This window comes from Natator depressus, chromosome 8 (genome assembly GCF_965152275.1).
Source record: "Natator depressus isolate rNatDep1 chromosome 8, rNatDep2.hap1, whole genome shotgun sequence".
Classification (NCBI taxonomy): Eukaryota; Metazoa; Chordata; order Testudines; family Cheloniidae; genus Natator; species Natator depressus.
In genome coordinates this window covers 100,945,356-100,962,617 of record NC_134241.1, presented here as the reverse complement: position 1 = coordinate 100,962,617, position 17,262 = coordinate 100,945,356, and the positions used below count along the sequence as shown (strand labels likewise).

The 17,262-nt window shown below is 41.1% G+C and overlaps 1 protein-coding gene across 2 annotated transcripts in view; it reads right to left on the bottom strand.

Annotated features, from left to right (window-relative positions):
• Positions 1-17,262, bottom strand: part of MKNK1 (MAPK interacting serine/threonine kinase 1) — a 37,040-nt gene that overhangs the window by 3,586 nt on the left and 16,192 nt on the right. For both annotated transcript variants that reach the window (XM_074961796.1, XM_074961797.1), the window contains exons 5-12: positions 16,820-16,917; positions 15,139-15,218; positions 13,825-13,898; positions 9,309-9,413; positions 3,983-4,038; positions 3,751-3,846; positions 1,129-1,323; positions 484-648 (exon numbers count right to left, since the gene is read on the bottom strand). In XM_074961796.1, coding sequence (XP_074817897.1) covers positions 484-648; positions 1,129-1,323; positions 3,751-3,846; positions 3,983-4,038; positions 9,309-9,413; positions 13,825-13,898; positions 15,139-15,218; positions 16,820-16,917 — 869 coding nt within the window. The remainder of the gene's footprint in view (positions 1-483; positions 649-1,128; positions 1,324-3,750; positions 3,847-3,982; positions 4,039-9,308; positions 9,414-13,824; positions 13,899-15,138; positions 15,219-16,819; positions 16,918-17,262) is intronic.

Genomic DNA, 17,262 nt, shown 5'->3' with positions numbered 1-17,262 from the left:
CTCTAAATATAGTATGCCTAGAACAGCAGAACAAGCTACATTTGTATCCAGTACAAACTGGATGTACATACTTTCCTGAACTGGAAACTAACATACAAGATCATGCAAAATATTAAGGGTCCTCAAAGCCATCACCTAGAATTCACCAGGGTTCTTAATCACTGTATTAGAGATCATATGTCCCCAAAATAATTTCTCCGGTCCAGTGCCTGGCAGCCACAGGGGAAGCTATTTAAATGCACAGGCCAGTAATGCTGGAGAGCAAAAAGAGTGCCTTACATTAGCACCTAGATATATTCCTGCTAATATCACTTATCCATGGTGCAAAGAGCAGCTTGAGGAATAAAACCATTGGATTTTATTTACTTGATTAAACAAGGCACACTCTGATACAGATATGGGCAGAGTGGCCATGTCTGAAGATGATGGCTTGTAGTATGACTCAGGAGAAGCCAATCTGCAATGCTTTAAAAGGATACCTACCCCTTGCAGCCATACATGCTGAAGAACCTGAGCAGCACCAAGTCTTTCTTTGGCATCACGAACTAGCAACTTTGAGATGAGATCTTTGGCATCACTGGATATATGAGACCAGTCCTTGTCCGGAAACTCATACTTGCCTTCCTGGATACTCTCAAAGAGCTTATTCTGCCAAAAGAATATTCATTTATACTAAATATTAACTACAAGTAAGAGAAAAGGTTTTGTTCCTGCCCTTTACAATATTTCAAACCCAAAAACACTACACCCTTTGAAACAGCAGGTCCCAACTTCTCACTTTTAGCTGGAGGGCTTTGGTAGCTTATGTTAAACCCAGCTAGTGACAATGTAACCAGAGGCCCAAACACCAAGATGCAAGTCTCCTAGCCCATGAGAGGAAGAGGGGCTGCCAACTCTCAGACTGCAAATTTAAGAGGGGCACTCAGTATATTAGCATCCGTAACTCACATTTCTACCTCACCCTCCCCACATATCAGTTAAAGTTCATTCTCTCTGAGGATTACTAGTTGGGTTATAGGAAAAACCCATAATGACTTGCTTTGCAGCCCAATCTTATGTGCCAGCCAGCCCTATAAAATTCACATAGTTATATCAATCTCTCCCAAACATCCCAGATTATGCAGTCACCTGACAGACTCTGCAGACTTCTCCCTTGTCCCAGCCACAGTCTGTGCCACAGTTCCCCACAAAAGGGGGGTAGCCACTGAGCATGATATACAAAATCACACCCAGACTCCACAGATCACATCGCTTGTCATAGAACGTGGCCTCCTCTGTGAAGACTTCGACCACCTCTGGTGCCATGTATTCCGCGGAACCACACTAGTAAACAGAGAATTCAAATTCGTTTTCAATGGGTGCAGTGGTGAACAATCAATGCAACCAATGCAACATGCCAAAAAGGGGACCATGAAACTGGATAGGATTGTCATATTTGATGAACTATTTAGAGTAATGCTGGGATGATTGTAAGAAGTGGTCTAAAGATGGGACTAGGAGCCAAGGTGTACTGAATATTAATCATGCCTCTGACATGGGCAACGTAGATTTCTTAAGTCAGAACTATTCTGCTTTTGCATCTCTCAAGAATAAAATGGGGCGGTGGAGAGGCTTAATGTTTAGAAAGTTCTCAGACCATGCAAAATGCTAAGTGAGATAGCCAGCTCTAGCTGTCCTAGGTGTGCAGGGATAAGGAGAGCACAGAGCACTTGAAAATTTTTTGAAAAAAGCTTGTTTAATGTTTATGGTTTTTCAAAATGCAATGCATATTTAACTAATTGCCTTTATGACAAAAAAAAAATCTAGCAATATAAGTGGACGGTCTTCTATACAAAATTTTAAAAATTAATTCCTGCTCCACTCTCAGATTAGCCTTTCATTGCACTGCCAAAAATAAACTGTCTGGGTTTATGTAGCGATGTGTGTTACAACTACACAGACAGTGGAAAAGCAGTAATGTAGCTTGAAATTCAGTCTTCTGCCCATAATTTAATTGCTCAGTCCTCCGAGGCTCAGCTACCAATTCCAAATATTACATACTAAATAATATTGTAGAAATACGTACTGAAAATGCATTTTAACCCAATCTTTACCTATAAAAATAAAAGCTATGCAAAAGCCTCCTTATTCAAAAAACAAATGAGGAAGGGGAATTTTAGTAATGACAGATTTCACACCACTTAGAAATGACCAACAAAAAAGCAGACAAATAGCTAAATAATCAGCTACTGTACCAGTTGCTGGGCAACAGTCAGAACTAACAGAGAAACAAATGCACAAAATTTTAAAAGTTCACTGAGTCTGATCTCTGTCAAGACAGAGTGTTTAATACACATATAACAAATATTTTAGACTACACAATGCAAAAAAAGGTTGGTTGGCTTAAGAGAATCACTACCTTTTAGTCAGATGTTTGGAGAACCCCCAAAATTATGATTCAAGTTGTCTTCCTGGCTGTGAATCACAAAGTCTAATAGACTGCACACAAGCACCAACTAATGCACACAGTATGTTACTGCTATCATTTGCTAACTACACCACTGGCTTTTGGATGGCGCAGCAAGATTCGTGATGGCATTTGAGAAGGGTAAATCATGTGAAAAAGCTGCTTGCAGAAACATGTGCAATCGAACAGAATCAAAAGCTGAAACAATTCCTTCAGTCAGTAGCAGATGGACCACAAGGGCACTTTTTCCATCCTTTTATTTTTGTATTGCATCCCCTCAGGACTGAGGAAACAGACAGAAAACCACCTAAGCTGTTTTTGCAGCTGCCCAAGAAATATCCTTTGCATATGCTAATTGTATTTCATCTGTTAAACAATGAAAGACACAGAATGTTCATAGCAGGTTAATGGGCGTGATTATTGTCCTTTCCCTCCTCAGGTGGAAAAGCCGAGGTAGTGGATAAGAGATGGACAGTCCTAGCTACTAAACCCATGCTCAAAGGGTGCATCTTCTACCGTGATGTGTTTCTTTATTCCTTTCCTATTTACAGAAGGATTATTTTTTAAAAGAGAAGCAACAGAGCTATCTTACGGTGATTTGATTTCCTCCCCAAACAGACCTTCTCTGCAGTTGGAAGTTCATTATAACTGGAATTGCAATGGGCATATTTTAGTGCTTTGAAACACTTAGTGATTTTTTTCAGAGTAGCAGCCGTGTTAGTCTGTATTCGCAAAAAGAAAAGGAGTACTTGTGGCACCTTAGAGACTAACCAATTTATTTGAGCATAAGCTTTCGTGAGCTACAGCTCACTTCATCCGAAAGCTTATGCTCAAATAAATTGGTTAGTCTCTAAGGTGCCACAAGTACTCCTTTTCTTTTAGTGATTTTTTTTCTGCTTTACTATTTATTATTTGTATGGAGACAGTGCCAAGAGACTTCAGTCAAAATTAGGCATCCGCCATGCAAACTGCTGTACAAGCACAAACATGGCTTCTCATCCCCAAAAGTTTACAATTTAAGACAAGACAACTTGCAAATATGACAAATGCCTCTTGTTCGCAAAAGGCTAGCTGTGTGCATAACTGGATGGTTTTCAATCATTTACATGGAGTTCCCTCCCCTATCCCTTAAATAGAGAAAGCCTGCAGTCCACAATCTCTGCACCCCTAGACAAGGAATTGGTTTAGTATGATCTCTCCATATTTAGAGTAGTTCCAGTAAGCCCTTTATAACCTCTCCTTTAGAGGTCTCAGTGGTTGCTTTACAGTATAAGTAATGGGGCAGAAAACAGAGGGTTACATACTGGAGTAGTTAATTCAGGAGTAGTTATTGGAGTACACGCACTGTTCAGTTTCACTCCACTACCAAGGTCAAAGTCACATATTTTCACTGGTGACACCTGAAAATGGGAAGTTAAAAAAAAAAAAAAAAAAGAGTTAAGAGGTTATGGAAGCCAGAAACTAACAAAATAATTACACAGGTGTCAGTCCCCATGGCCTGAAAATTTTCACTTTAACAAGAAAATAAAAGAGCACCTTTTCTGGAGATTCACACAGTATGTTTTCAGGCTTCAGATCCCTATGTGCAATGCCTAAAACATATGAGATAAAATGTGCATTAGTAAGATTTCCTCAAATTTTTCATCTCATTCTACCTTTCTTCACTGCAAGGCAGACTCATAGGGCTATTCTGAGTCTAGGTCTGATATAAAAAGCTATCTAGCCTAAGGTTCTTTAATGACAATAACTAGATGATGAACAGTGTACATTTGGATTGCCCTGTACATGTCCCGCTGTATTTATTTTATGAAATTACATTTGTATGAAAGTCAGTAAAGTAAAAAGATCATTTGAAACACTTTGGCATTACTCAGTGCACACCAAAATAACGATGCACTAAGTGGCTTATTAAAACCAATGAGCTGTAAGAAATATTTACACATACATGTATGCATGACAGTTTAACGGCCAATCAGAGGGGCTGATGGAATGACCAATCGGGGGCCAGAAGGGCCCTATATAAGACTAGCAGCAGAGCACAGTAGTTCAGCTGCAGCTCGAGAAGTAATGACTGGGTGACTGGCTGGCTGAAAGGGCAGCAGCAGTACTGCGGACAGCTCACTGCAGACAGGACTGAATCCCAGGGAAGACTGTTGAAGACAGGGTACCTGGCTGGCGGGAAGAGCAGCAGGACCAGTGGAGGGTGAGTGCAGGCAGGCTGAAGCCCAGGGAGACTAAGCACAGAACCTGGCCAGGCCAGCAAGGTACCCAGATGGGCCCCGCTGGTCTTGTTGAAGACTGAGCCCAGGGAGGCCTGCTGAAACACCACCAGCTGCAGGTACTGAGATGGGCCTCGGCTGGGTGGTTGAAGAAGACCCTGCCTCTGGGAAGAAGCCTAAGAGTTACGGCCCCATACCAGGGCCAAAATAAGAACTTGGGACTGTATACCCCGGAAGGGGGGGGGACAGTGTAGGTGGCTCGGCCGGAGGACTGAGTTGCTGAAGACCTGTCAAGAGAGGATTCTCTGCTCCTTGAAGTCTTTAAACCACGATTTGAGAACTTCAACAGCTCAGATATAGGTGAGAGGTTTTTCGCAGGAGTGGGTGGGTGAGATTCTGTGGCCTATGTTGTGCAGGAGGTTGGACTAGATAATCATAATGGTCCCTTCTGACCTTAATATCTATGAATCTATAAACATCAGCTGGGGGAGTGCTTGTGAGAGGCAGGCGCTGCCCTGATGTAAGACCAAAAAAGATCTAATCAAGAGAAAAGGGGCCATCCACAAGAGGTGGGTGCCTCCCCCAGTGAAAAGAACGGTGTTTGCAGGCACTATCAGCCAGAAGGGCACCCACGAGAGGTAGGTGCTGACCCCGTTACACCAAAACACACACAATCGGAAGCATCCAGAAACCCAGAAAAGGGAGTAATTTGGAGGTTTGTTTATTTGATTCACATTTTTCTGTGATGCCCTCGAGAAATCAGTTAGTCTTAAGGCGGCACCTGAAACACACATCCATCCAAACACATGAAGGTGGTTTTATAGTATTGAAGCACTACTTCTTCATGCACCTGATCAGCCAGTTACCAAAAATTCTGCATCCAAAATTAAATTTAAGAAGGGCGGTTATAGCAAATGAATCACCAGAAGTAAATCGTTGAACTGCACAACTAACCTGCTTGCAGTTTAATGACCGTCTCAGCAACGCAATTTTGCAAAAGTTGCTAAGCTTTGACACACCTGCTATTTACTATTTTGGAGTATGAGAAAGTAAGGGTGCTTTATAAATAACCAGGAAGGAGAAGAGTCAAATCCTATTAGTTTAGGACATTAAGCCATTTCCTGCAGTTTAGCTAGAAAAATAGTTAAATTTCTAACCCAAAGGATTCTTCAAAGTGTTAATACTGGTGCAACCCGTTTTTGTGCGTGGAAGAGTGTTGTGATCAAGATTGTCTTAAGACAACATGTCTGGGATTTCTAGCTAGTCTCCCAGTATTTGTCCCTCTATTTGTCCCCAGCTCCTACAATGTATTTCACTGCTGTGAGTTAAGATTTTGTGGGTTGCAGATTCTCATTTGCATTTTTGGGTCCACTATGTAACAAATTCACTTTGTAATTACTCCACAGTGCCTTGGAAGGAAAGCAGCCACCTTTTAAATATTCATGCAACGGTTTGTTAGCTAGCCATGGGGTTTCTTCCCAAGTGTGCCATGCGGGTGTTTGAGGAAACTGTCATTCCCTTAAGTTTTAGAATATCGCTAACTGGAAGATTAGTTGCCTTGCTGTTAAGGAACGTTTGAGTTAAGAAGTCACTTGCAGCATCAGCATCATGACAAAGTGATGTGTGATAACACTGCTTTAATTTCCTGTTTACTTTAATGTTGTGAGAGCCGCTTACTAATTATTTTAATGCCACACAGTAGAACAATAAAGTAAATGGGAAATCCAAGGAATTATTACTGCAGGTGCTTCTGCAGCCATGTTCATGCTGTACTGCTCTTCACCAAATGACAAAATCCAAACCAGGACAAACAACAAGTTGAGGCACTGTTTATGAAGCCATTTTGCAAAAGCTTCCCTTGTCTCCCCTTTCCAAAGGAAAGCTGATGGTTGACAGTAATTACCAGAGCAAGAAATGAGCTGAATGGGGAGGCATCTTGGATTTTACTAGTGACATTTCCCAAAACTAAGTGCTTCAATATTAAATGCAAACTTTTTTTTTTTTTTTTTTATGAATTCACCTACTTTTGCTAGACACGCTCACCTCTCCATGTCTGGGAAAATGTGAGGAAAGCTCAACATGCCGACACCTGCGGTATGTCTTGAACAGACAGTACCTATATATAGGCTAACATATGATTTTACTATAACCTTAACAATTTCAGTACTTTCCCTAGATACTCTGCCTGAACTTTCTGTTGCTCAATTTACCCATCACTCTAAGCCAGAGGGGGGCAAACTTCGGCCCGTGGGCCACATCCGGCCCGCAGGACTCTTCCCTCTGGCCCCCGAGCTCCTTAGGGGGAGGGTCAGGACAGGTTGCAGAGGAGTCAGCCCAACTCCCTGGAAGCGGGGTGAGCGGGGCGGAGGCTAGCCCTGGCCCCTCCCCTTCTGCTCCCCTCCCTTCCTGCCTCCCTTGCAGTCACAGTGCCCCCAGCACCTGGGCAGTGTGGCTGCAGCTCCGGCCGGGCGGCAGGGCTATAGCGTGGCCAGACCTGGTGCTCCAGGGCAGCGTGGTCAGGGGGAGTTCCTGGGGGGAAGGGAGGCGAGGAGAGGAGCAGGGGTGGGGGGTTGCAGGAGGGTGGTCAAGGGGCCCTGCTGCCGAGGACAGGGGCAGAGCAAACCAGGGCCCCCCTCCACCTCCAGCATGCTTGGCCCCTGTCCCCAGCAGCCAAGCCCAGACATGGAGTGAGCCCTGCCCGACTGCCAGGGAGAGCAGCCAAACGAGCAGGGAAAACACACAGGGAAAGGACTAAGCCCCCTTTTCCCCCACCCCACAGGGCGGGGAGGGTTGGATAGGGGGCGAGGAGCAGGGGAGATTGGATACGGGACGGGTGTCCGGGGGGGATGGTCAGGGGGAAGAGAGCAGGGGTGTTTGGATAGGATGCACGAGTCCCAGGGGACAGTCAGAGGTGGGGAACAGGGGGGTTCGGATGGGAGCGGGGGCCAGGCCACACCTCGCTGTTTGGGGAGGCATAGCCTCCTCCAGCCTTCCCTACCTGGCCCTCCATACAATTTCTGTACCCAATGTGGCCCTAAGGCCAAAAAGTTTGCCCACCCCTGCTCTAGACCGTAACTCTCAAACCACGCCACACAAGGGGCAGATCCACAGCTGCTGTAAACTGTCAAAACTCCATTCTCTCCAGCAGCATTTATACTTGTAGATCGTTACCTTGCTTTAGTCATTATATAGCCAAGCTATTAAGATTAGCAATACATCTTTCTCCATAAATCAGTTCCATCAGCTGGTTAGCTAGCTTAAGATCTTCTCTGTATTCCACCCCCCAATTTGACTTCTGATATTAAAGTGCATAGAGATATACAATATTCCATATACCTTAAGTCTGCCATTTTATTTGTTCCTCAATTGCTTAACATTACATTAGTAGCCGAAAGCCCATACTGTTGTACAGGTACAATTTGTAAAATCACGTGTGTATAAACAGCTAAAATGGCTGAGAATTTATGAACTGGACAACAGACTACAAATCCCACTGACTGAACATGATGATATTCTGAACCAAAAGCTTTCAACCATGCTTGTAGCTGCTTCAAACCCTTCACGCTGACTCAGACGTTTTAGGCTTCAGAGTAACAATCTTGGAATATTATATAGATTCTTTACCTTTTATGGGCTTAATCCAGGAAGGTGTTGAGCACTCTGGCCCCAATCCAACAAAAGATTTAAGCACATGAGTAGTTCTGGGACTTAAAGATAAGCACATGCTTAAGTGCTTTGCTGAACTGGGGCCAAAGTGCTCAATATCTTGACAGATAGAATCCTAAACCTACAGAGCATTTACAATCCTCATTTGTAGGGTGGAACAAGGGCAGGGAGTAAATAGCTTTATATTGTCCATTGTAGAGAGAGAGAGAGAGAGAGATTTAATGTCTGGTTACATGCAATCTAATTCAGACACTCTGATGGTGCAGTAATGAGAGCACATAATGAACAAAGTAACTCAACTCAGATAGGACCACCAAACAGCCAAATGGTAACTCTCTTAATAGTTTAATTGTGCTCATTGAGTTCTGTGTCTATATATATTAAAGCTGTGCAAAGCACATACAACATATTTTAATTTAGAGCTTGAGAATCCACCCCAAATTGCATAAAGGATAGGGAACAAATTTTACAGTGAGATTATTTTCCACAAAAAGATGTGCACGTCTTTGCTCCTGCACAAAGTTCTACTGAAATCAGTGTGTCTTCAAGCAGGCATGAGGATTTGCTTGCACGCAGCTACTAGCATGGTCGGAGCCTTTAGGCTGGAGAACATATCTTACTGTAAAACTCAGCTGAACAGAGCTATTCTGGACAAGTATTGTGAAAAGAATCCAGGTAAGACTGAAAGGAGACTGCAAAAAGTAAAAGTAGTTCTGTTCCAATAGTCATCACATACTGGTTTAAGCCCCAAACAAAAACAGACCTAACTTTCGATATTAATTCTCCCTGGCTGGTGATTTCTAACAGGAGATACCCACTTAAACACAACTCTAACTAATAAATGTTTGGGAATTTGACATGACTGGAAAGGTTAGCAAAGTTAATGCTTAATTCTGAATATTTATGGATTAATTTTATAATCTGACATGTAGAACCTCAGTTAGGAGCACATAGAAGGGTTTGTTGTTATTTTTTACCTTTTGTATGCAGAAAATCCAGAGCAGACGCAATGTCTCTTACCACCCTGCTGGCTTCCCGTTCATTAAAGTGCTTTCGCTTTTGTATGTGGGCCAGGATCGAACCTGTGAAAGTGACAAGCAAACAGAAGAAGAGACTATTTGAAGCAGAGCTACTGAATGTAAATCCTGCAAGTATCAAACGCCAAAGGCCCTGCGTATATTGGGATTGGAGTTGTGTTAGCTTCAACCTCTTTGTAACTAGCACAGGTCTGATCCCAGTGTGAACAGTGCTAAAATTTAGAAGATTATTCGTAATTACATTAGAATAGGATTTCACACTTGCTCAATTAACACGTTACATGGGTTTTGTTTCGTTCAGTATTAGTTTATATTTTTATGGAAAACATGTAAATGTAACTAGTAACAAACATTAAAATCCTCTGTCTTTGATTATTCTTTGGATTAGCTTGTTGGTAACTAGCACATTTGGACAAAACACAATGACAGAAAAAGGATATAAGGCAGCATACTTGATACACAGTTTTGCGAGAGTGAAAATCTAGCATGTTATAATGAACTGAAAGTACACAGAAGATACCCTGATTTGGTAGGAAGTGGGTATTACTGCAGATATGCAAATATTCTCTGTGTGTAAAATACCACTGGCCTGGTAGTGAATTTCAAAAACCATGGGATCTAACCATGGCCCAGCACCTCGATTGCTGCTGAACGTTTGCTACAGCACAGTGGGACTATACCTGCTGTGGTACAGAATGACGTGGGTGTCATCTAACTTTGTGTAACCTATGCTTGACTGATGAATATGTTGCTGTAGAAGTCAAACACACACACTTGTTGTCCCTCAGTGCCCAAAACAAACCTCTTATTTTAGATATGCATCAAAACTTCCACTAAAGTCAAGGTGAGATGCTGACATATTTGGGCAGAATGTCCCCCTCTGTGCTTGAAAGGTCTTGTTCAGGATTCCAAACACAACACTAGGGAATGCAGATCAACTTTCAGACAATATTAGTGTCCCTTTAATACAGGATAAAGGCTTTTCCCCACATAGGTTTACATTTTCCTCCAACATAAAATCTTTCAAGGCTTACAGTTAATGTTGCCCACTAGGCTCCTACCATACTAAGTGGCCCTAAACACCTTTTCTTTTTTTCCTCCACACACTCAGCATGATTGTTATATTTACCAGAAAGATCAGGCAGTGAGGACGAAGGACAAATTGCCACCTCTTGATATGTAATCCTTGAGGCAGTGGATGTTTATACACTGAGCTACTTCAGCCCTATTATTTTGAATTGGTAGATGCCCAGGAAGGAAACCTCACATACTGTACTATGTGGAGGGTGATGTTCCCCTCCCGCATATTTATCCATTAGGCAGCTGCTGCCACTTTTGCATAGTGGCAACCCATACGAGAAAGGGACATGGCTGATCAATGGTGAACACAGTCAAAACTAAGCCTATGGTAACTAGGCAATATTTACAGAGAAAGCAAGCCTCATTCTAGCTTGATAGAAGGATACAAAGACTCTTAGAGCATTTGAAGTAGCGTTGCAGGGCCTGAGGAAGCCTACTCTCAGTACATATTTCAATCATGCACAAGCTCTACCTTGCTAATGGCAAGGGCTTCTAGTTTGCTAAGCCTTGCCCCTTAGTCTACTGTTCAGAGGGTCTTCCCTGTAGAGTTGTTAGATATATCTTTAAAAAAGCAAATCAGCTTTCTTGTCTTTTTCGTCCTTGTGGAAAAGGGCCAATAAGCGAAATGTTCCATGTTATTTCAGGTATCAGTTTCATTCAGCAGAACACTGAAATATTTTTTTAAAGTTTATTTTAGATACTTTTCTGTATACAGATAGTCTGTTAGCTCTTCTCAAAACAAGAATTAGACTGAATAGTGGTGAGAACACAATCAGATAGCTCCTTGATCCAGTCCACACAGAATGTGTGATTGAAGGAAAGCCACATGTGGGAACCTGGTCATACTCCAGATGTTACATATTCAGATTCATGGATTCCAAGGCCAGCAGGAATCCCTGTGATCATCTACTCTGACCTCCTGTATAGCACAGGCCATAGAACGTCTCCACAATAATTTCTACAGCAGTTCTCTTAGAAAAATTGCCTGTGATGGACAAGCCACCATGGCCCTTGGTAAATTGTTCCAAAGGTTAATTACCCTCAATGTTAAATATTTACACCTTATTTCCAGTCTAAATTTGTATAGCTTCCACTTCCAGATATGGTTAGACCTTTCTCTGCTAGACTGAAGAGCACATTTTTAAATGTTTTCCATGTAGGTACTTTTAGACTGTAATTAAGTCACCCCTTAATGTTCTCTTTGTTAAGGTAAACAGATTACGCTCCTTGAGTCTATCACGATAAGGCAGGTTTTCCTATCTTTTAATCACTCATGGCTTTATCAACGTTCTTCTTGAATCATGTACATCAGACCTGGACACAGTATTCCAGTTGCAGTCACACTAGTGCCAAATACAGACATAAAATAATCTCTCTACTCGTATGCAAGATTCCCCTGTTCATTCACCCCAGGATTGCACTAGCTCTTTTGGCCACAGTGTCATGCTGGGAGTTCATGCTCAGCTGATTACAGTGACCCTGAAAAAGATTTGGGGGTTGTGGTGGATAGAGTCCCCCATCCTATAAGTATGGCCTCCGTTTTTTGTTCTTAGATGTATACATTTACATTTTGATGTACTAAAATGCATATTTGTTTGCTTGCACCCGGTTTACCAAGAGATCCAGGTCATTCCGTATCAGTGACCTGTCCTCTTCATTTTTACAGTTTCGCCATGTGTGGCATCAGCACTGATAAAATTTGTTATGTATACTTTGATAAAATATATGTATATTTGTTCAAAAGGGACTTTTGAGAATGGAGAGAGAAGACTTTTAGGATGCTCTGGAATGACTGAATAATATGTACTCAAAATTCAATCTTGTTCCACTTTCAGGTGGGTTAATCATGTAAATTAAGAAGAAAAAAAAGCTAAATTTAAACATAAGCAATTTAGACATTTTGTTTAAAAGCTCCAAGGCAAAGACATTAGTGGTAGTTGAGAGTCTGTTTAACCAATTACCACAGTCACAGTAAGGCATGACTGCAATAGGAAAGTGCATGTTATGCAACCCTCTGGCTAACTGCACAGCCACATAGCTTGGACAATGAAGTCCTATGCAAATATATTTGTAAAGTGATGTGAGAGCTGAATACAACCTTGCACATAAACCAAATTATAGTCAGAGGGGCCAGACACACTGCTGAGGACAAAACCAATATCTGATGGAGTATATGCAGTGTTGCATGTCAGGCATAGGAAATTAGAGATTCACCCCAACTCACATTATTTCAAGTGCGTTTCAATGGTACTAGTTTAAATACACAGATATAAAACTTACAGAGTTCAGATCCCAACCTCAGCTGGGGATGTGGGCTGAAGGAGAGAGCCCCTCTTGCAACTCATAAGTACACCCACACCCCTACCCAACTGATACAGGAGCTATACACACAGCCCCTTTATTACACTGATAAAATGGGTTACAAGTTATTCGGGAAGAGCATGGAAGGAGGGAGGGAGACAGAAAGGGGACTCATGCTTTCAAAGCATGCACTTAATGTAAGACCGTTCCCATCTTCTATTTGAGATAAGCCTTATTTAATTAAACTCGTATGGGAAGACTGCAATTCCTGCAAAAAAGACAATTCAACATCAAAGAGTTTTGGGACATTATCAGGCAGCATTTTAAAAGGACAAGAGAAGCATCTTACTTTTTGAAATATGTCATTACTACTGATGTTTCAAGGGAAAATTTGTATCTAGTGTTTTGCTAAAGAACACATATACCCTTAGCACTGTCTCCTGTCAAGCACCACTTTTGCCTGACTAGCAATGGCAGAAAGCACACTCCCTTGTGAGGTGGTTAAGGCATCCTCCTTACTAACCCATCAGTTTCCATGTTATTGAAAACCAGTGCCCAAGCATGCTTAATTGGACAAGTCCTCAAAAGACTCATAAGCAAGCTGTTATAATTCAGTGTTCTAAGCCAGAAGCAAAGCATTATTTACAACAGTTCCCCATAGCCTTCCAGAAAAATAATAAGTCACTGAACATCTACATCATATTATTAGGACATAAAATGCTGCCACAGAGAGTGCTGTGTCAATGTGACAGAGTGACATCCGGAGGTGTCTGGATCTGCTAAGATCATGCAAAACATTTCTGAAATTTCATCCTATTTTCCCCCTTTCCCTATGGATACTATTTGACTTGATAATTATACTCCAAATCTTCCAGCCTAACGAAGTTGAACATTTCATTTATTTAACTATAAAGCAGATGATCTGTAAATGTATGATCAGCTACATCAATATGCACCTTATCATGCATTTAAAATAAATCCTTCATCCTGTTTTAAAGAGTTCTCTTTAAAACACTGAGACAATGATAGATCAAGCTAACTCTTAATAAAAATGCACAAATATGATGTACAGTACCTCCTCGCAATTTCTCAAAGACAAGGTAATACCTTGTGTCATCTTCAAAAAATTCTATTAGCTCCAAAATGTTCCTTAAAAAGAGAAAATAAAAAACAACAAGCAAACAACGGAAAAAGTGTGTTAAATATATTTATATATATGCTAAAAATATGAAGTGCTAGAAGTAACCAAAAAATGAAAGTACTAATTGAGAAATAGATTATTTTTGTAGCCTGTGGGATTAAAAAAATTGTATGTTCACCTTACACGGGTCAGATTCCACTACTTAAATTTCACATCACTGAAACAAAGCAGTCTACTAGGCAGGGTTATAAAAAGAGAACAGCTGAACGGCAACAGAGAAAAATGAGCTGTAATAGTTTGCAGTTAATAATTTGGAACAGTGCGTCTGTCCTGAAGGCAAGAACAAAAATAATTACTCGCCATTCTTCTCCTCTATAAGTCATAGAGTGGAACTTAACACTGCTTGAAGGAGACAGCAACATCTATCTGGTAGACTTTGGGCTCAGTGTGATAACCAACAGGTCACAACTAAGCGTTGCTTAGCTAGGCTGTGTTCATTGCGGCAGAAAGTATAAACATCCCTTGTTGCCTTAAGAATTACAAACACACAAGATCAGTCTGCGTTTAAGTAAGCATGAAATTCATACTTGGCACGTTGTCATGAAAGTTTCATTTTTTAAATCACTTACATATTGGATGCACGTGCATTGTTAGGTGCATACCAGAAATGGAGATACGACACGTCCCTCAAAGAATCTAACAAGTTCTACCAGTTGTTTTAGAAACGGCCTTACAAAAGAACTTGTAACACCAGGCAGTATGAAAAAGATGCTTAATGAGGTGGGCATTCTTTCAATTGCTTTTGATAACTCAACATTATCTCCATTCCTACAGTATTTCCATGGTTAAATGTGTTTGTACAGAGCCTGCCACAGTGGAGCTGTAATCCTGCTGCTGAACAAATAAATAATAAGGAACACCAATATTAAGATAATGGTATCTAAGTCATTTCAGACAAATATGGGACTTAAAAAAAATTATTGGAATGAAAGCCATTTAATATTCAAGCATATTACCTCCATGCTGATCTGGCTGCTAATAAGAGTTTTAAAATTTCATTCCCCCCCCCCCCCCCCCCCCAATATTTTCTTAAATTTTCAGATAAAATGTAGTAGGCATGTGAGTTACACACCCAAAACACTAAGGCTAAATTATAATTGATATGGGGGAGAAAAATGCACTTCTGTCTCTTCCTATACCACCAGTTCTGAGAGACACCTCCTAAAGACAAAAATAAGCAATACTTACTTGTTACCCTGGCACTGATACAATGTTTCTACCTCACGAAAAACACGACTCCGACTGTGTCCGGTATTTTTCTCAATTATCTGGTAAAAGAATTGGAATCTATATTTAAAAATGGCTCTGTGGACCACATGTACAGTTCTGGCTTTGGGTTCAGAGGTCTTGGGTTCAAATCCCATCATGCCCTGTCCCGGGGAAATATCCATGGCTTGTCTAATTTCACATGTGAAGGCGTTAGTCATAGCACTTAATGCAGCACTGGGAGGCATTCAGATACTACAGTAATGAGGGCAATCTAAGAACTGGAAAAGAGGAGAAAAGGGGACATTCAAAACCCAATTACCACATTTTAATTTTATGTGGCCGGAAAAGGAAATCCTTTTGAGTTTTTACAAGAAAGAGTTTTATGGCATGACTCAAATCTAGCAACCAAAAGAGAAGAATTGGTTATTACAGGCATCTAATGACGCAGTTTTGACTTCATTCCAAGATGAGAGCTGGTTAGTTAATGCAATAACTTAGTCAAGTGTGATGCGTTCACAGGTCTGAGCAAATCTTTGTTAATACCAGGAAGTTGCAATACAATTTTGCACTTCAGGTACTGCTCAGTGGTAAAAACAAAAGGGTGAGGACTGGAAAGGCAAGGATGTTACAAAAAAGTTGCAATTAAATGATAGATGTGTGGGCTGGAAGCTTGTGAAGTAGCTACAGGTTCTATCACTGGCTACACCCAATATTATAGTTTCTCACTTTCACAAGCACAAAACTCACCCATAAAAAAGGAAAGCTCAGAAGCCAGTATCATCGGTGAGGTATGTACCTTAATGTAGTTTATTCATAAAATTGTTAATGCTCTAATCTCAGTTTTTAACTTCAACAAATCAAAAGAAAGGCTTTCAGTATCTACAGGGCCAGATTTTTAAAGAGGCTTCAAAACCGCTTCCATTTTTGTGTCTCCAATATTGTGTCACAAGTGATATAGTGTTTAGACAATTATCATTTTCACTTGCAATTAATCACTGCCTCAAAAGTACAGGCACAAAATGTTTCTTTCTAAAAGCTGGTCACAAATACTCTATAATCCCAAGGCTGGTGCCATTAAAGAGTTTGTTGCATCATAGCATTTACCTTTACCAAGGTATTTCCTATACTTAAAAGGGGAAAGAGCAATAAATGTAACTATAGTGGTCGATGGTACGCTCTGTACACTGAGCTGCTCTGTCAAAAGCTCACAGCTATTTAATAGGCCACCCTGGACTACCCTCCAGTCAGAAAGATTGGAGCACTGTGGCAGATGACAAGCTATTCAAACAAGCTGAAGAAAAATGCTTCCGATGGACCTTTTTGCCTCCATTTTCATAAATTAAAACACCAGCTGTTAGACTCCTCTGCCTTTACCTTTCCGTCCTATTTTGAATGGAATTCTAACCATTACATGGTATATTATTGTGTGAACTCTGTCCACTGCTAAAATACTTCAGTTCATTCCAGAGAGGGCATGGTACGGAATGTCTATCAATGCTACTTATCACTAGAAGTGACTTTTTGGGGGGGGGGGGTGAAATAAACAGAGCTCTATGTATTCCTTACTCAATTATTGAAGGTACTCTATCACTGATTCAGTGTGAGGAACAAGATATGCAGACACAAATGAAAACACTCCCTCCTGAAATACTACACTTACTTTTACTGCATATTCTTGCCCATTTTGCAGACTAACAGCACCTTGAACCTTGGCATATGCTCCCTCACCAAGGAGCTCAGCAGTCAGCTTGTACAAGTCTGCCAGAAAAATCAGCACAAAGCAAACATTAGCAGAACTATTTTGGTGAATTGTAAAGACAAGCTACTGTTTTGATGAACACCCCTAATACAACAGCAACCATGAGAACTCCCTTGGTAATAAACTGGGGAAGTTGCACTTATGCAGCATTATCAGTTAGATGCATCAGCTTTACTTACGCTTCAATTTTTATCTGTTCTGATCGCCACCCAAACAACATGGAAATGGATTTCCTTGTAGGAGTGAAACTGCAATCCTATTAATATTAGAAAGTGTTTCTAACTCAATGAATGCTGGAATCTCAACCACTTTTCCTATGTTCTCAGTATCTTACCTAATTAGGG